This window comes from Ciconia boyciana, chromosome 24 (assembly GCF_034638445.1).
Source record: "Ciconia boyciana chromosome 24, ASM3463844v1, whole genome shotgun sequence".
Lineage (NCBI taxonomy): Eukaryota > Metazoa > Chordata > Aves > Ciconiiformes > Ciconiidae > Ciconia > Ciconia boyciana.
Window position 1 is genome coordinate 482,387 of NC_132957.1, and position 20,732 is coordinate 503,118.

Here is a 20,732-nt window from a genome sequence, read left to right on the forward strand (position 1 = left end):
GTACCAGGTCCAAAATTATGTTCACACCTTATTGTACAGTTGTGTTTGGAACAGAACTTTACACACACGGTATGATTTGGCAATCTTTATATCCACAATACATCATAAGCATGCACAAAAATCAAGTGATGCGTATATTTACAAAGTGAATTGCACTTAACACAGGAACCAGGAATAAAAGTAAATGAAAGGAACCTCTCTTCCGGGTTGCATAAAGGTCCAGTGCTATTTATAGCCTACAAAGCCTGATAGACAACACTACCGTGCATTATCTGACCAGTTTAAAATAAGAATTACTGTTATTTATTGAAACAGTGCAGCCCTGGAGATACTCATTTCACAGAAACATTCCATTAATCACCATTCAAACTGTATTATCTATTAAGAGTCTGCAAGTCAAGAGAATCCAACCTCAGCCCTGACTCACTGTATTTTACTTGAAGGACAGTTAGTCTTCACCTCCAATAGCCTGATTTTTCTTTTCTTATTTGAAATTCAGGCCCCTACCTTTAATATTGTTTTCCCTAGGTTTTTTTATGAAGGAAAAAGGCCTCCCTAAGTGACTGAGTCACTTCATTAGTATCTTTTTTCTTCTACAGAGTCCAGAACCTCTAAGCAAGTTCTTCCTTCATGCTTGGAACAGAAATGATCACCAAGCACAGGTAAGACTCAACCATCAACAGCCCACAAACAGATCACATCCACAGTATAGCATGCAGGAATCAAAGCATCAGGAAGCGAAAATACCTACTGTACATTTTTTCCAAGCAGCTTTTGATAAGTGACCTACTCAAATAAAAGGCACAGACCAATCCTTACCATCCTGGCACATCCAGCTGAGAGCTCTCTCCTGTTCGCACAGGAATACCCCATTACCAGCCTTTCCACATACTGTGGGGTCATTACAAGTGATCTAACAGAACAGCAGCCAAAGAGGGGGGATCTCTAGGATGCAGCAGTCTCTACTGCTTCTAACCTGCTAGAAGTGCTGAGAAGCAGCCACTGGGGGAAGAAGGGATCATAGCGCCTTTTCCTTCTACCAAATTTTGATGGTCTCCACAGCACACACAAAAATCTTTTTAACAAACTAGCAAGCAGTCAGTCATCAACTGGATTTTTACATTTATACAAGTATAGAGCTTTAAAACTTTCCTATGAACCAAACTTTCTTGTCCTGTGCAGGCTACAGACAAACTCTCGATGGAGATCCCAGACTTTAACTCACCTAGTCTGTAAGCATCTGACTCAATAGGAAGAAAAGACATTAGACTGAGGCAGTGTATCCAATGAATTTATTTTACCAATTACCTGTTTGTGTGCTCACCACCAAATCACTTTTACGTGGGAATTTTGGCCTTTACTCTCCCCATAATTAACAGGGTAGTTAGCAGAAATGACTCCTGTCTAATTATGCATTGGAGGACCTGTTCTAAATATCAGCAGGAGCCTTCAACTGAGGTTTATATTACTGACACTGGGTGGTAAGCACCCAGTGCTTTTTAGTGTTATTTTTCAATAGTTAAATGAAAGTCATCCTCAACATCCAAGCAAAGCAAGTATAGCACATGTTCCTTCTTTCACAGGCAGCTTTCCTGTCATCAGGAGTTTTACATAAGCCAAATTCTGCCCTCAGACATCTTATGGCAGATGGAAGAGAGCTAGAACCTTTTCTATTTTCCTGACAGTAATACTAAGAGACACAGAGCCAGCGAAGTTGCGGTATGAAGCAGTCCAGGTGAGGTTACATTTAACTGTTATTTTCACATCAGGAAAGCATGGTTAAGGACTCTGGCCTATTGCAGAGCTTCTTTGAATGTCAGACAGCTCTTCAACAGTTCAGGCTTCCTCAGGATTCCTCCAAGTCTTCCCCTCTGCAATTTCAGTAGCTGTCACCAACAGTGGGTTCGGTTGTAGCTATAGTTTGAGGAATGCACAATGCTTTCAGCAGGACACCACGGTACTCAAGATCAAAAGCATTTTCCCCTGTCTATGCACAGGAAGATGGTTTTACCAGGCAGAACTGGTCCACTGTCCTTTTTCTATTGGCACTAACGGCCCCATGCTTAGTCTAGGCAAGGGCATCTCAAACCCACAGAAGGGCTGCATCTCTAACTGCCTGGAGAGCAGCACAGCAATCTGGGAAAGAGTCAATAGCTAGGCTAATAAACTGAGTGACCACAGCAGATAAAACCACCACTTAGTTTACAGTGCTCACAAGCTATGCGTGTGCACATGTGCCTGCACACACATGCTTCCCACATCTCGGGTAGACCAAACGGTCCTGCAGCAAAAGGCAGTAGGCCTTTCCACAACATGCAACAGATCTCAAAAACAACCCAACCCCTGGGCATGAATAGTATGAGTCCAAGATCCACCTGCTCTGAGGGGGCTTTGGTCAACACACAATGAAGTTGTACAAGGTCTCTTCAATACCCATATAATTTAACAGCACTTAAGCCCTAGACATGAACCTTTTGTTGGGACTCTGAGGCAAAGTTTAGAGCCTTCCACAAAGTCAAAGACTAAAGAAAAACTCTTTTAAGAGACAAGGAAGTGAAAACTGCTTCTCAGCTTCTTATACCAGGCCAGATTGATTCTAGAAACTTCATGTTAAGAACAGGATTTGCAGAGTAAACACATTAATACATCACCCTGAACTAAGAAGTCTTCTTAACAGCATGATTCTTCCTCAAGCTATTCAACTCATTTCTTTATAAAAAGCTTTGTTCAAAATTAAGGAGCCCAGCTCCACTAGTGTCCACCTCTTCTTGAATGAAATATTTTCAATATCTCAGAATTTTCCATTCTCTCTGATGGTGTGCTCATCTGCCAGCCTTCTAAATACTGACTGCACATCACATTCTGGTCTAGGACCACCAAAAAGGAGATGTCTCCAGTTCCCACTGGCTGCACCTTCTCTCAACAGGATGCTATTAAAGTAAATACCAAGTGTTGAAAGTGCTTCCTGAACTGGGACACCCTTAGGACAGAGCACTGTGATGCCTAAAGAGGAATATATCCTCATTCAATGGGATTAGGCTGCAAGCGTGCACCCCTTCACCTTGAATGTATCCTCTAAACAAAATTGAAAAGTGGAAGTGCTGGCACCACATGCACTCTGTGCTGTGAACTACAGCCCTCTAGGTGCATACAGTACAAAATTAAAGGCATTGGTCTGGAAATCTTATAAAAGAAAAGCCATCAGAGTTAACCGCCCTTAATTTTATTACATAACCAGACAGAACAGTCGAGACTGGAATGTCAGATTTCCCCTTCAAGTACAACTCACAGTTTTGTATTTGCTTTGTATCAGAAAAGAAAAGTCAACTCACTAATATGCAGGTAGGATTCATCAAGTGAGGTACAGTCTCAGAATACAGAGCAAAAATTCACTGCAAATTGCTTCACTAGCCTTCAGAGAGCAGCACGTGGTCTCCAACTCTTCCTTTAGATAGTTTCATCCAGTATTTGCCTCATCGTAACATTCAGTGTATACTGGAGGGGATGCAAGTATGTAAGAGCTAGTGAATGATGAAAAGCCATCATAGAAGATTTTCACAAGCTAGCAAGAGACTGACTACACAAAGTTGTGATAACATTCTTCCCATTCAGCAAAACAAAGTATTATAGTAGTTAGCCCTGCTGATGACAAATCTGTTACATCAGGTGAAGTACAATCATTTGAGAATTACAGTCTGCAATTCAGAAAAACAGAATAAGAGGAAAACAACAGGTTAGTAGTTATTATGTGAAATCTTAGTATTATGCGTTTTAGTAGAGGTCAAGATTATGCACAAGGTCAATAGTGAAAGATCATGAAGAGAAAGTTCAAGATGCTATGGTTCTGCAGAAGTTTTACAAAATGTATAAAGTATTGTGTTTCTCTACAACAACCAAAACCCTTACAAGTGCAGGTATATACATGACATGAAAATATTGCTTCACTCACTCAAACAGGGTAGGAGAGATCTAGAGAAAAAGCAGCATGCAAAAAAATCTTGGAACTATAGAAGATCCTGCTTTCAGACATTGACCTACAGTACAAAATAAGCCTACTTGTACAGGTTGCAAAAGGTTTCTGAAATCAATATGCTGGCACTTACTGTACAATGTTAACTGATTAACATAAGCCATGAATAAATATTAAGCCACTTCATAAAGCCTGCACAAGCAGCACAGGCATTCATGGTGGCAGAGGAAGCAATGCAGACATACTTCATTGTTCCCAAATAAGAATAGAGAAAGATTTCCCAAGTGGGAAATGGTAAACTACACAGCCAGGCTAACTGCATTAGGGGTAATTACATAATAAGTAATGTTATTTTCAACAGCTTTCTTATGTGTGTGCAGCCACTAAAAACCTCACTGTGAGACTTTATCAGGACAGAAAACAGAGCATTTGGTAGGATAGCTATTTTCTTTTAATTTCTCCCCCATGTTTACAGAAACACAAGAAAAAAAATATCTGACTATGGGAGGAAAAAAACCTTGTCACCTAAATGTAGTTCTATCTTCAACTGTTATAGTCAAGTCCCCATGGTTTCTCTCCCAGAAAAAAAATAACAAAATCATCTGAGGAGATTGTTTCATGGGATAATATCCAGCAGCAGATGTTCCAACACAAACACGTCTATCAGATCAGTGCCTACGTTTCAAGCCCAAAAGTCACCACATTGAAAGGGATTTCAGAGGCAGGGGAATGTTAGCCCTACAATTAAAGCTCTAAGATGAAAGGGGGGACTTGGGAATGGGGTAAAGGAGGGAAGAGGGAGTCACTGAATCACAGGAGATAAGAAGTGCACACAAGTTTCTAAATGAAGCACAGATGAAGTGAAGGGCACAGGAGTCATCTACAGGAGGTCACAGGTTCTGACAGCACTGGAGTTTGTTGGATTTCTGTCCATCAGTGGTTGGTGGGACACTGATGTCGACTACATTGTTGCCAGGAGACTCATCGTGTGCAGACCGATCTGCAATCTGCTTCTGCGAAACAATGCGGTAGATTTCTGAAATGAGAACAGACTTGTTAGAGCCCAGAAAGACATTGCCTCCAACGGAGCACATGCACATGTCGGAGCAAGCTGTCAAAGAAGATGCTAGAACCCAAGAATGAGAAGATTTTAACTTGAGAGCTGTGAAAGGGAATCTAGTCTGACCAGCTGTGGCATGTAACATCTGGCTGGCTTTCCAGCTCTGTAATGGATATGCCAGCTCTGTCTGGAAAAGTTATTAAGACAAGATTCCTTACTGTCTTCCACAACAGCACGTTCTTTTTCAATGACTCCATGAACATGGGTATTATTAAACGCTTTTTAAATGAGAAGGGAGCAGGAATGCTCATTTCTAAAACAGGGAATCATCTTATTTTTGATAAAATAATGGGCAACATAATCTAGAAACACCAATGAACAGGATGCTTGCAAAACGTCATTGCGCAGCAGCAATGATGGTTATCTATTTCACACTTTAGCTTCTGGCAAGCTGCTACTACAAATGACAGAAATGCCTGCTCCTCTCTGCAACACATCAGTTTTCCCACCCGTGACAGTAAAAAGCTACATGGTTCCATAAAGCCCCATATTGATCCAAAAATGCTTTTCCTGAGAAAATTAATTTATTTGACTCAAATTAATTTATGCCTGAAAGCACATGGATCCACAAAGCTGTAATCACTGAAGAGAGACTGCCAGGTTAAAAGCTTTCAGAAACAAACCATTTCAACTGCATAGTTAGCAGAAATAATTTAAGTTGAAAGGTTTTTAAATTACTTATTTCACTGACTATAAGCCCTTGTTCCAACTTCCCTCCATTGTGAGACAGGAAAAGGGCAAGTACCTCCCTGGAAGCCTGTGGTAAATATTATGGTCACATTCATACAGACACAGCCTCAAAACAGCAACACCCGAAGTCTTTAGTAAGGACTGAAAATCATGGGGGACTATGTGGGGTTTGTTTATGTATTTTTTTTTTTTTTTAAAGAAGCTGCACACATTTGCATTGTTTAAAATGGAAACCTTTAACCCAAGACTGATCTTGTTGCCACTGGCTACCTTCAGCTCTTTTTGCTGAAAGGGATGAGGAGAGCTGTACAGGATTGTCACATCCCCCTTTTTCCCTGCTCAGTGCTGTATTTTAGTACTAGCTGTTCAGAGTCATTGCCAAGCCCTCTTTTCTTTGGGGTAGAATCTGTTTGGGTTTTGGGTGGTGCCCCCCCCAGTCTTTAGTGATCCCTCAAACTGGTGGCCAGTTAGGAAATTCCTGTCCTGCTGCTCCCACCCTCTTCCCTCCTCCAATTCCCCTGCAGTTGCTCCCAACTCACTGCTCTACACAACACATTTTCCCCATGTTTCTTCTCCTCCCTTAGAAGGATGATTCTCCCCCAGGTAATCACTTTAGGAATAGCCTTTTCAGGACTACTTGGTCTTACTAGCCACATCCCCACTGTACCTGAACTGGACAATCTCAACACTTTTGGGAGCCCAGGATGCTGCTAAGAGATAGTGTTTTGAGTTCAGTTTGCCCAGGCTTCACCTCAGCTTCAGTTCTAGCTCCCTGTGTATCTTATCTGTTACAGCAGACTGTATTGGGGCTCTCTCCTACAGCAACCTTAGGCCATCTTCTCTACCCAGGGTCAGTCTCAGGACAACACTGCAAGGGAAGACAGGATGGATGGCAACTGCTGAACTACACTCAGAGCACTAAAACCATGGATACTATCTCAAAGCGCCAGGCAAGTTGCCTCAGACCCAGCCAAGTATCACAGATAAGCAGTGAATCTGCTATAAGGCTGCCCGGCGCAAGAAACCGTCCCAGCTCAGGCACCAGGCGGTCTTCTCTATGGCTTTGTCTCAACAGCAATATTCTCCAGTTGCTTCACCCATAGCTCTAATAACTCAACGCAAATCTTGCTGGGCAGCAAATATAACCCATTCCTAGTCTGTCAGGCTTTTTACTTGTAGGAGCAGCTTGGCTATCCTTTTTCTCCTGCCTGCCTCTTCTTGATCATCTTCCTCTAATTGCAACACATTACTGGTACCAACAGAGTTGGCCAGCACCAGACCTAGTGATCTCAACACTTCTTACTGCTTCCCTGCACACCTCTGCAAAAGAAACCTAAAAGAGCCTGCCTTACAGAATTCACCGGATTAAAACTTAGCTTTTTTCCTAGTAATAGGCTTTCATGCATACATAATCAAGAAACAATAACACAAAGCCAATTCTTTGGTCAACATCCAATAAGCAACATACACCAGACACTTCCTGATAATCAAGTAGAACCAGAACAAAAGCTCATTCTCGTTTAACTGAAATCAATATCTGGTCACAATAAAGCTCAGAAAATGCTCATCTTGAGATGTTGGGGGACATGTAAATCAGGCACAACTTCACAAAACAGTGTACAGGAGGGAGACTATAGAGACAGTTTAGCAGTCTAGAATTCAGCTATGGTAAGCAATAATCAGGAATTGGATCTTGCCAACTCTTCATGTTCACAGTATAGGTCTTAAAGAGCTTTTCAAGAGACAGAACAAACACGCTGACAAATTATATGGCGTTTTCCCCTTTAGGACCAGTTTCAGATCTCACAGGGCAGCCAGAGGTAGAACAGTAATCCAATATCTGTTTGATAGCCCTCTTCCTATTTAGATATGATTTTTAACGGTTCTTTGCCAATTACCAATTATTTCATTTTAGGAGTGGAGGACCATGCTTTGAAACACCAGCTTCCCTGTTGCCTCAAACAGTATTTTGAGATACAACTACTGCAGAGGACGGAGTGGAAGGCAGAGTCTCTGAAAGCAGAGACGCTCAAGTTTATCAGGGTTTGTTAGCTCCAATTCAGCAGTCCTGCAGGCCCATGCTGGTTTCCTTCAGACACCCTTGGGTGTGACAGCACCATGCTTCCCAGGACTCTGCTTTCAAGGATTAGCTCAGGCACAGAGCTACCCAAATGCAGAGTCACCTCAGACTGGTGCCAGAATAATACATCCTCTGGAACACAAAGTGCTAATGCATCCAGTGCTGACACTCATACAAACTAAAGTCTAACTAAAATTACAGTAAGATTAGGCCAAACCCCAAGTTCAGGAAAAGTGACCCACCCCAACTGAAGTAACAACACAAAGATGAGCAGCACTTATTTTAAGCATCTCTCTTGCTCTGTGTGCTTCCCGCTTCTACTGCCTGTAGGCTACATACCTCCCAGCACACATCCTCACCACTTCAACCCTGTCCTTCCTCCTTCTCCTACCTCATGACCATACAACTCACATTTCTTGGCCAGCCTCACTTTGAAGGAAATCAGTAAGTTCCCCATGTGCTGCATTTAGCCTAGAACGGAGCTGCACTCTTCCAGAGGCCAAATGAGCGCTCAGCTCAAATTTGCGAAACAGCAGCTGGAAATCTCTGTGAGCCTACTAACAAAAGTGCTTTGGCCATGGCTTGGCCCAGTAAGGAGGACTTGCTGGTGTACCTACAGTAATAAAGCTTTACTGGTGAATCCTAGGCCTCATGTACAATAGAGTGCTCCCTTACTCCAGGGCCAAGAAAATGCATTCAGGCAACAGCTCCATCTTAAGGAATGGAAATTCTAAGCCCCAGTCTGAAAGAGGGGAAAAAAGCAAGTAGTAGAGTACTACTGTGTGGAATACCTCTGATACTACATGCAGTGGACCTACTGCATGAGCCACGTAGCATTCCCACACATATAGCAAGTCTGAAGCTGCAACTGGACGCTGTGCACTCAGTAGCCACATCTACAGCAGTTGTACATGCTGAGGAACATTCTTGGGCAGTGGAAATCATAAGCCCTGGCCTCATTTTGGCCTGTGACCACTATCACGTTCTTAGACAATTCCTGGGACTCTTCAGGGACATTCCCAGAAGGCAGTCTGCACACAGCTATGCTGTTGGTGCACCGTCACCTACAACCCTTGCCATCAGCTGAGAACAAGAGTTCAGTAGTCTGGACAAAAATATTATGTACCAGTCTGGTGCAAGAGAACACACTGACACATTTAACTTCCTAGCATGGCTGTGGCTTCGCTGCCTAGATTTTGTGCAGGCACAGAACTACTAGTGCCTTTATAACTGTGCTATTGCAATAGCTTGAATTTATGAAACATCAGGAGACTGGAAACCTCCAGATTCTTGGGCAGAAAGGTATGTGTGGGGTGGGAGGCAGAATACAAAGGTGAGATCAGAAGGCCTGCAAACTAACCATCATTCCAGCATTCATTTCCAAAACATTCTAGATAACTGTAAAATGTGCCCATGAAGAAGATCCACTACCTCAGGAGGTCTTCTGAGTCCTTAACAAACCATACCTGTAAGGATGTTCTTGAAGGCTTCTTCTACATTTGTTGAATCCAGAGCGGAAGTTTCAATAAAAGATAAGTTATTTTTTTCTGTAATAAATAACAAGTGGTTCAGTTAAAAACTTTAATAGCACTTTATTTCACCTTTACTTTGAGGTTTTCACCTTTATTTTTAGGCAAAATCAGCCGGGGCACAGTCTTTTTTTTTTTCCTATTACACTAGGAACAACTTAGTACACCATTTATTTAGCTGCTAGCGTTTCAGCAGCATCACCTTTGACCACTGCCTTTCCATAGTTGAGAACATTTTCCTCACTGCAGCCCTTGTTCAGTTAAGCAATACAATATTATTGTCAGCTGGCTACAGATCACTCCTAGAAGTACCTTGAGCAAAGGCACAAGAAAAAGCACGTTGGGTGCAACAGGAGTCACAATTCTCCTCTGCAACCCCAAAAAGATCAACAGACCTACACTTTCCTAATCAGACTTCACCTCCAAATTACAATAAAACCCCTAGTAATACAGTCTATTTTCTTCTTTCTTCTTACAATGCAAGAGATATGTATTTTTGGGGGGGGTTTTTTGTTTGTTTGGTTTTTAAAAAAAAAATATTGTGATTAACACCCAAACATCACACCTAGAATGGCACTGTACCACCTGCCCAGAAACAGGCAAATTTCACTCACGAGCTTAAACGGCAACACCTGTACTATCACTAGCTATTTACAACAGCCTTAGTAGGAAGTCAGGGCAAAAAATAAGATGTTGAACCAAGTGACCAAAGTAATGCTCTATCTAGGGTGCCTACTAACTTGTTTTGCTTCTCTTATATAGACTTCACTTCTCATTCATCTGAAAATTTAAAGTGGTTTTACTAATCACAGGGTACTTGCTTACTAGCAAACTTCAGAAAACATGTTTAAGCAAGCCCTAGTAATATTCCTAGAAGGATTTTAAAGGCTATACATTTAAATTCCACCTCCAAGTTTGATAGCCACACAAAAGTAAGCTGAACATCCCTATGCGTATAACGGCAAAAGAGTATTTGACCAGTGCTCTGCAAGATAAGGAAGAAAGAGAAGTAATGCAGTGACAGCAGCTCACATAACCCACTTGATTTCTCCCAACAATTGATAATCTCCAAGTCTGATATCACTGCATTTAAATGAAACTAGAATACACTACTATATGCATCAGTGCTCTGGAGCAGAAATTACACCATCTAAGAGAAGGTTCAGTATTCATCTGCAGCTGTCCACATTGATATGTACTCAGTAGAATCAGGCCTCTAGGAAGGAAGGAAAGACATTTTGTGTTGTGATATTTTGTATTTATATTGTGACATTTTCTCTTCCAAATGTTGCTTACTGTTTCTAGCCTTGCTAGAGGAAGTGTTTAATCTTCAGCTATCAGGCAGCTCAAGGACAGCGTTTCAAAAACATGTACTACCACTAGATTTAAAAAAACAAAAAAAACCCAAAAAACCACGAACCCAACCACACACACTATTTAATAAGCCAAGATATTTTAATTTTTTTTAAAAATCTTAAATGTCTTTTTTAGGGTCAAAAATAAAACTGGAGGTGAAAGTTCAGTCCTGGACAATAATAGCATGATTACAGCTTACATCAACGTCATCAAGTTCAGAAAGCACCAACCCAGAACACACTGTCTACAAACCTGCAAAAGCCCGGGCCTCATCAGTAGGCACAGCTCTCAGATGGCGGAGGTCACTCTTGTTACCCACCAGCATGATGACAATGTTGTTGTCTGCATGATCTCTTAGCTCCTTTAGCCAGCGCTCCACATTCTCATAGGTGAGGTGTTTGGCAATGTCATAGACAAGAAGAGCCCCAACAGCACCACGGTAATATCTGAAACCATAAGGCACAGTCCTTTACAGAGAGCTCTGTCCGAGTTATACCAACAAACCTGGTACCTGGCTGTTCTATACTGGTTACTAGTAAAAAGTTAAAAACATTCCCCCCGCTTTGGAAAAAGTTGTGCTGATGCAAATACTGTTGTTGGGGTTTTTTAAGCCTAAAACCAAGTTCCAAACGCTGGGCTTTTTTTAATGGCATCCCCAAAAAATTCCAATGTATGTAACAAAATGCTGAAGAGACTGTGGAAGCCATGACATTTTTAGTCTGCTAAAACAGTGTGCAAGAAAACTCACAATGCATTTCAGAATCAGTACTGCTAGAAGGTTTTTGTGAAGTTGTAACTTACCTTTCTACCAGGAAAATAGTCCTTAGTAAAACGTCAGTATTTGTTGCTGATCTTTCAAATACCTCCTGTCCCTCTTAAAAATTAAAGGGGGGACCCTGGGCTATACTGACACTTATCCACAAGCCCGTAATCCAAGAACAGAGTTTGGTCCCTCAGTGCAGGTTTGGGTCCATTTCAACTCAAGCCAAGGGCTCAGGACAGCACAAGCCAATCTATATCAGCAATCCTATAACGTCCGTGTCTCTCTCCCACACAATCCTACCATTTCTCCTCTGCTCTGCCAGCACCTGTCTGACACTTCGTTGAACCGATTCAGGGCACCAAGTCAGCAGAAAACATTCACTTTTTACTGCTGGATGGCATTCTGCTGGCTTAGCAAGCTGAACTGGCCTAGCGATGTGTCAAGCAAGAGCTTGTGCCAGCATAAAGGAGAGGCAGGATCACAGGACTACAGATGCACTGATTCTCATCAGCCAAGTCTGTTGCTGAACCAGACTCGGCCAGCAGTTTTTCTGCTGAGCTTTCACACCAGTAAGAACAACTCAAGGGTCACAAAAAAAATTCTGAAAAACACGCTAACAATTATGGAAAGAGATAGAATTTGAAATTGCCACTTACATCTGCTTCTGCATTACTTTGTTTTTGCATTCCTTCCCTATAAATTATTCCCTTTGGGCTCCATGCTCTTCTGTTTTTCTCCCATCTATTCTGCATTACCCTACTTCACCTCCATGAAAAGAGTTCCCCTTACCTTGAGTTTAATACAAATGGCTCAATCTGTGCACAATTCGGAAACAAGTTGGTACCTTTAAAAACTCGTATACATTTGTAACACTAAAAAATTTAAACTCGCTGATCAGAATATGCCCTGGATAACTAGGCCTGCCAATAGGGTTTTCTTTTTTCCTCTAAAAGATACTTTTGCCAACTACCTGCATAGAAACAGATACAGAGGTTACATCTTAAGACACTGTCTGGATTAACAAGATGCGTACATGAAAGCTTCTCAACGCCACTGTTTTAAATAGGTACGTGCCTAATGCTGCAGAGTCAGCATTATCACAGTTGCCTTCCTACTTACTGGTTAGTCAGCATGTGCTCTTGGACCTAATTTTCAGGGCTGTGACTAACTCGAAGTCATTGAGATTCCAAGGGAGTTTGTGGCTGCAGACTGTCCTAAAAATACTCTCAATCTCAAGACTGAGGGGGCAATGAAGACCAGAAGCCACTGGCATTATGGTAAGCTACCATGCCTAGACCAAAACTTGATACAAAGCAGTACCCAGCTTCCATCAGAAGTGACACTCATTCCACATGACGAAGACAGCACATCCAGGGCAGGTAAAAAACCGAAATTACAAGACTCAAACAGGATGTCCCACACTTTTGATTTAACCTGTCATTTTTTCTATAATAGAATCATTAGAATCTAAAAATTACTTTCATTATATTAATCAAGGAACACAAAAGTATTTGCTATCTTATGACTTGGATCTACACTGAAGTCTGTCGTAATGATTTTGTCATGTGTCCCAAGTGTGTTTCATTAATGCTCTACCCATAAATTTATCTGTACCATCTCTGCTAGAATTCCGCTGTTAGCCTGAGCAAAGACATAGCACTCACGCTGAGGTAATGGCACGGTATCGTTCCTGTCCTGCAGTATCCCAGATCTGTGCTTTTATCGTCTTCCCATCCACCTGGATGCTCCTGGTGGCAAATTCCACCCCAATGGTGCTCTTACTCTCCAGATTGAACTCATTGCGTGTGAAACGTGACAGAAGATTGCTCTTCCCAACTCCAGAGTCTCCAATCAACACAACTGAAAGAAAGGACATTATTGTCAAAATTAATTCTTCATACCAGCATTTACATAGTGCAGTGGTGCTACCTGGCTGCTATGCTGCCTTGCAGCCAGGACCCAGAGGAGTTGCGCAGACAGATAAACATAGGAGAAAGTTATGGTGACAACACCTCAGACTTTACTACTGACAGCTTGCTTCTCCATCCCCAAAACAGCCCCAAGCCTTTTTGTTGCTAGCAGCTGTGCAGTTCCTCAGAGATAGAAATGAGAAATTGCTACAGCAACTATCAACAGCTAAACATTGCTTTGGAGGCCCCAAGCCACCGCCAGCAATTAGCAGTTACTAGATGTCCCTTGCATACTCGACCTTTTGCAGAGGAAGGCTAACCACATTTTAAGAAACACTACAGTCAAGAACATGGCAACAGGCTACCTGTCTGCCTGACAAAAGCCTGTGTACAGTATAAGCCTGCTCTATTTTTATTTAAAATAAAACCCAATGCAGTAAGTAAACAATTATTTGCAGTCCCTGTTGGGGTCATACAGGGTGTTTTATTTCAATAATTTAATTCATAAATATGTTCACCACAAAAAGGGGAAAATAGGAGACATTTGATACTACAAACAAGATAAAAAGCAAAGCAGAACTTCATCTAGCAAAACGAGTTCTAGCAGACTGCATGAGAAGTAAAAGATGGGCTAAAAATCTCTGCCTCCACACAAGGTGTTGCCATGTTAACAGAAAAATGTTAGTGCAGAGAAATCTTTAGCACACAAAACCCAGCTTTACTGAAAGGAATTGTGAAAATAAAAGATACATCTTGTAGTAAGAGTTTCCCCCTCCTTTGGGGCCGAAGCTCCCTGCTGATCCCGAGGCACACCTCTTTGCCATTCCTGCTCGAGCAGGCTGCTGCTGCTTCATACCCAGCCACGCTAGACCGGGCTCTCCGTGAGACCTTCTCATCAACAACTCCAAAGACAAGATTTGTCATACTAGGTTCTTTACTATGCAGCTAATGCAACTACACACATTTTCTTAAATCCCTGTATTACTGACTAGAGCAAGAAATACCTAATTGCTTTTAGTCTTGTTTTCCTTTAAGCCATCCTCCCTTAGTCTCAGCAAATACTGTATCATATATGACTTTGGTATTCAAGCTAACTGTATCCTGGCTTGAGCAGAAGGAATAACGGCAGTCTCAGTGAGCTTTCTTCAACCTTGGGAATATTTCCTACTTTGGTTCAAAGTGCAGATTTGTTGATCTTCCTCATTCATACGATCTGTTTTTCCTATAGAAAAGCAGACATGGGCAGAAAACGTTCCTGATCCCTCCACAGCAAATTACAGAAGACTCTTCTCATTACACACTTCCAGAATGAGCTCACCAGCATTCTCCCAGGGCCAAGGATCCTACCCGTCTTTTAGCGTTATTACAGCTTTTTTCTGCTCAGGCTGTTGTTTCAGGATACAGCTCTGGCAGCACACTGCTCCAGTTCGCGTACCTCCCCACCCCTGCTAGCACATTCCCAAACTCCTGCTGTAGCCCTCTGTTACTCTGCTGCGACAGCTCCCGAGCTGCACGGGGAGATTGCTGAAATGCTCCACCCCCCCACCCCCCCCAGCATTTCATCCGGCTGACAGCACAGATAGACGGACAATTGTGCTAGCACAGCTGAACAGTCAAAATACAACAGAGGCAGGAACGGGCAGCCAGTGGATTGTGGCAAGGTGCCACAACTCCCCACCCGGGATAGCTTCAATCAGCTCCTCACAGTGCTCTGCCTTCGCTGGCAAACCGCCTAAACCATTTTTTAGGGTATGAGAACAGATATATTAAAAAGATTGTATTATGAGTCCTAACTCCAGGATTTTGTTAGCTTTATTTTCCAGACAAACAGTTTTTCATCACTAATTCCACGGGGCGTTCCAAGAACGAGCCAAAGGTCATCCATCTTGCACAGTGATCTGCTGCCTTGGAGTATGCTGTAGGGTACAGCAAAGCCCTGACCACAACCAGGAGGTAAGAACACCCACCACACAAGCTACACCAGCTTGGAAAAACCCTGAAGCTTCCAACTGTTTCCAAAGGGAGTTACCTTCTCGTGAATCTGCAGCTTGAGAAAGCACAGCCGTCTCCCCAGGTTCTAGCCACCTCCTATCCTCTGGCATTTTAAAATTATCAGCTTTGTGCATAAACCATGCAAATGGCTCTCAGGTCATTAACTCCAGCTGTCGCAGGAAGAAAATTTAGGGGGTCCTGTACTACTACAGCTGGTTACTCACCTCTGCTGCAATCTGGCAGCAAAGCACCAGGCTCCCTTTTACCGGGCTGCTCCACATTCTAGCAGAGCTTATAATAGAGCATTTTTGAAAAGTTGCTGGATGCAGAAGTAACAAAGGAAGGCAACCAGATGCCAACTCAGTAAATAATGTTCTCTCTACCTTACAGTCTCCAAGTGCTTCTTGTTAATACTCACTCTTGAGCATTAAATGAGCATTTTCACTTTCAGGAGAAAGACTCAAAGAGTGGAGGCCCACATGCAGACAGAACCCACAAACTTTTATTTTCTATGGGAATTGAGCAACAAGATACCTTCAAGATTCTGGACTAAGTGATTACATCTTGGAAAAGTTCCTAAATTTGGGAATAGGCCACCAGCCAGCATTGCCTGTTCAAATGCAGAAGTCTCAACAGAGCAGAAAAGAAAGTTCCAAATTGGATCTAAGAGCCTGAATATTCCCTAAACACATCTGACCCGAATCGATGAAGTCACACTCCCTAAACAGCCTTCAGGGCCACACTGGTAATGGAAAGATGCACTGGTTTTAACTTGGAAGTTACCTGAACCAATAACCAGCACCAATCATCATCAGATGGCTGTAAGTACACAAGCAAGCCACAAGCTTAGTGCCCTTTTTACATCCTGAATCGTGGCGCTGCTCCTTCAGTCTTTCCTGATTTTCTCCCTCCTCCATCCCACGGTGCCAGTCTGCAGGTTACCGTTCACCACGTTACCCATTCATCAACAGCAAAGCATTCAGATCTCAGTCACCATCATCACCCTGCTTCCCGTGTCTTGTTAGGCCTCATGACCCCCAGACCTACAGCTGCCCGAGCAGAGCACAATCCTACCACCCGGACACCCGCTTCATAGCTTGGGATCCTGGTACAAAGCAAGCGAAAGACAGAATTAAAAATCCAGGGCAATAGATTGTTGGTAAGAAAAAGAAAAAAATCAAGTTTATGATAGCATTTTAAATACACTAGTTTATTAATCTGGCAAAAATAATATATTCTTTTGAACAATCAAGACGATTAAGACTCTCTCTAGCAGAGACCACATAAGCAGAGTTCATTATAAATATTAAGTACATAAGGTTGCCAGATATTGATGACTAATGTGGCACGCATTTGTTTTTAATAAACACAGCCTTTGTTAGGCTTAAGCTCTAATCAGAGCAGTCTAAATTCCCACAAAGGTAAAGAAAGCTCTTTTTTCTACGGGTGCTTTTTCCTTCCTTTTTAATGAGCCAGCATACATCTGCTCAACCTCAAATTTAATTTTTAAAATAAACACTGATAATAGCTCATCTTCTTGAGAGGAAAATTAATGTGCAGATCACATTTTAATAGGTACAAGGCTTCCAGTATTTTAACAACTATTAAAAGGTCATGAATTCAATTCCAGATCCAACCCATTCAAAATTCATCATGAAAAGTTCCTGCTTTTTAACCATCCCAGCTACAAAAGTAATTGGGAACGGAGCCCTGAATCGCTGGCTTCGCTTGGGTTACATCACCGAAACGCAGCTACAACAAGATCCTCACAGCCTCATTATTCTGTGCAGCTCTGCCTACAGAATTCAGCTTGTTCTCCCCAAGGTTGGCTCAGTCATTTTGTTAACAAACAACATTTTGTTGTGATCAATAAAATAAGCAGTCCTGACTGCCGGGATGCACACAGAAGAAAGGGAAATTGGGAATAAAGATAAAGAGGCGCTAGTTTAGCAGAGCAGCTTTGACTATAACCACACTCACATCCCCAGAGTGCCACCAAACCTTAAATTAGTTTTTGCCTACTGTGTGCTAAGCCCGATAAGCCAATAATGCTCGTCTCTCCCGCAGCCCTGTTGAAATGGCCGGTCCCAAAGCACAAGCTGACGGACAACGCGAGCGGTCGCTCTTGTGCGCGAGGGAACACTCAGGACAGCGTGCCAGCCACGCGCAGAAACTGGTGCTACAAACTCCTTGGCCATTTTCACTCCTGAACAAGGGTTTTATAGGCAGTATTTTACATGAACAATAAATATTTTACTAACAATAAATGGGTCTCTTTGCCTTTTAAACTTTCATAAAGCTGATGAGTATAAGCTATGCTAAATGACAGAAGTTCCTATACAAGCAGTTCCAGATCTTCCACTATATAAAACAGTAAAAATTGTGACTTTAAAGCAACACTGCATTCAATTGGAGTCATCCTAAATAATATTACTACAATGCAAGGATTCAAATTTCTTAAACAAGCGCAACTGTAAAAGCTAAAATCAGAGTCCAACCAAACTTCCTTTGGAAACAGGTGGTAGGGGAAATGGTCAAACCTTAAATTTAACAAGAATAATCTTTCCCAGACTGCAACCCTCCTCCACCATTATTTCTGCCTCTGACCACTACACATGCCTGACAGAAGAGCGGTCAAAAGCCATCTATGTAGCTAAGAAGGGTCTAAACCAGAAGTCAAACCAACCCCTGGACACTGTTCTTTCCATTATGTCACTTCCCCTTGATATTTAATTCCATTTTTGGAGGGGGCAGAAGGGAAAGGAAGGGGAGTTGGTCCTACAGTGGAGACCTCGTCCCACTTGCTCCCATCCATATTCATTATTTCTTGCCTAGTCCCAAAAAGCCTAGAAGGCAGGAAGGAAAAGATGAGTAGCTAGGGAAGGGGTATTCTGTGGGTTGGTTGGTTTATTTTTAAAACAACATCCACACAACTACCCCTACCCAAAGGACACACAGACAAGGACAATTCTCTCCCCCATTTTTCATTAAGTGCTATGAAGTATGCCAAGTTACTTTGCAGTATCAACACAACAGCATGGTTCCTAACCAAACAGATGTAGGTTAAGTTTCACTCCGGATAAAAACACATTTCAAAGGGGCATAGGTATTTTTAAAGATGAATGCAGTTTTGCCTACCTAATTGGCTATTCACAGAAAGAAAAAAAAAGAAATTTTTAGGCCTTCAAGTTCTTGGCTATTAAACCACTTGGGAAATAGATGGTGGAATGACTTCAGAAGGAAACTAGTTTAGACCCAGACAGTTTAGCATATTTTTGGAGGCTAGTCTTCTGCTTTATAGGCAGAGAAGAAATAAGGGGTTTTCCCCCTCACTATCTTGAAGACTGTAAAACAAATAGACCGAACAGGGAAATACATCCATAAAATATTTCCAACAGATGAGTAATTGCTCTTTCCTAAAGAAGCAAGTGTGGAATCACTGCTGCCCTTGTTGGGGCCAGGTATGTACGGCATCCCCCGACATCAAACTCCTGGGAAATTTTCATGGCAGCAAGCGCACACCCACACCCCTCCCAGACCACCCGGGCACCCATCGATGGCAACGTTAGCCTCGCCTTCTGCAGGAGTCAACTCTTTGGGTGAGCCTAAGGGTTTCAGCCATGCTTCCACAGGAGATCAAGCGTAGAACAGGCTGGGAAACACGAGGGCGAATGTTTTACACTCACCCACGCTGCTTCTTAGGCCTCAACGGCAGAGCTGTGGGATGCTCGGGGAAAGGGTCAGCCCGAGCATCTCCACACATGCAGGACACCGACCCGCAGCGACCTTCACACACGCAGGACACAACGACAGTGACAAACGCCCGAGCTGGCGCACGAAGAGCAGCACCGAGCCCACCCAGCAGTTACCCATTTCCTCACGCAGCCCCTGCACGCAGCTGCTGGACAGCCCAGAACTGCACGCGTCCGGGGACAGAGCCGTTAGAACAGCCCCGGGCAAAGCCAAGCCAACGCTACCGAGCGTCCTGCCTGCGGTTGCCGGTGCTCGGGCAGCCGCCTGCCAAGGAGCTCTCCACCGAAGCTGAAGTTCTTTCCGCTCCGGCTCGACGCCGGGGGCGATCTCTCGGGGGACCCACGCCAACGGCACCGCCGCCGGGCACGGCCCCCGGCTCAAAGCCCACCTCCCCTCCAGCCCCCGGCCCAAGCCCCGGACCTCTCCCCCATCCGGCGCGGCCGCCGGGGATCACGGCCGCCCGGCTGCCAGCGCGCAGCCCCGGCCGCGGCGGAGCGGGGAAGGCCCGCGGGGCTCCCCCGCTCTCCCCGCGCCGCCGCTCCCCCGCAGCAGCCCGGGGGCGAGCGGGGCGCCAGGCCCAGCCGGGCCCCGCCGCGGCGGGGGGCGGCGGGCGCTGCCCGCAAGGCCGCCCCGCGCACAAAGGCCGCCGCGGCGGCCGCCCCGGGCCCGGGGCAGCGCGGCCTGGCGGGCCGGGCCGGGCCCAGCGCCGCCGCGGGCCCGCCGAGGGGCGCGGCCGGCCCGGCGCGGTGCGGCCCGCGGGCGGCGCGGTACCTTTGAAGAGGTAGTCGTACTCGTCGTCGCGGGTGCCCATGGCGATGGCGGCGCCGACCCTCTGGCTGCCAGGCACCGACCGCGGCCCAGGCGGGGGGGCCGCTCCCGCCGCCGCCTATCAGCGGCCGCCAGAGCCCGCAGGAGGCGGGCGGCGCGCCAGACCCATCGACGACGCCCAATAGACGGCGGGCGCGCCTCTGACTGGCGGGCGGCGCTGCCCAATCGAAGGACGGCAGCTGGGGAGGGGCGGTGCTTGGGTGCCTGAGCCCGGACCCTGCGAGACGAGGCGGTGCCGGGGCCCGGCCTGGGGCGGGGCCTGGGGCGGGAGGGGCGGGGTTTGGTGGATGGGCGGGGCAGGCGCGGGGTCTGGGCGGGGGCGCGCAGCGCCGAGCACCGCCCTGCCGCGGGGCGGGGGGGTCGCCGGTCCCGGGGGGCCCGGCCCGGCCCGGGCGTCAGCGCAGCACCGAGGCCAAGGGGCAGGAGGCACGGGGGGGGCTCCCCTAAACCGCCCGGCCGGTGCTCGGCTGCAGCTCGGAGCCATCGCGCCCCGCACGCCCGCGCTTTGCTTTTCACTTCGGGCCGTTCTGCGGGCTGGGACGGGTCCTGCCCCACACAGCGCTCCGGGTCACACCTTTCTGCGCTGAACACCAGCTGAAAAAGCTGTTCTGGCAAAAAAAGCCCCGCACGGTGACACAACTTGTTCTAGGAAAACATTTCCCCTTTTGTTTTCCTGGCACGGCTTGAGGCAATTTCCTGAACGAATCAGTGATAAAGAGCAAAAGGCCGTTTCGCCACTCG

General features: G+C 44.9%; 1 protein-coding gene and 1 long non-coding RNA gene across 3 annotated transcripts; one reads left to right on the plus strand and one right to left on the minus strand.

Moving 5' to 3' along the window:
• Positions 1-70: 70 nt before the first annotated feature.
• On the minus strand, positions 71-20,069 carry RAB11B (RAB11B, member RAS oncogene family). Its single transcript, XM_072845913.1, has 5 exons — positions 19,935-20,069; positions 13,173-13,368; positions 10,998-11,191; positions 9,327-9,407; positions 71-5,006 (listed from the first exon to the last, which is right to left on the minus strand). The coding sequence occupies exons 1-5, from the start codon at positions 19,972-19,974 to the stop codon at positions 4,861-4,863; spliced, it is 657 nt and encodes a 218-aa protein (XP_072702014.1). The 5' UTR covers positions 19,975-20,069; the 3' UTR covers positions 71-4,860.
• LOC140643734 (uncharacterized) lies at positions 12,059-17,647 on the plus strand. Of its 2 annotated transcripts, XR_012039633.1 has the most exons (4): positions 12,059-12,785; positions 15,229-15,371; positions 15,862-16,569; positions 17,041-17,647. It is a non-coding gene; the product is annotated as an uncharacterized lncRNA (long non-coding RNA). The 2 variants fall into 2 exon arrangements; XR_012039632.1 differs by having other exon boundaries at positions 15,862-17,647.
• Positions 20,070-20,732: the final 663 nt, after the last annotated feature.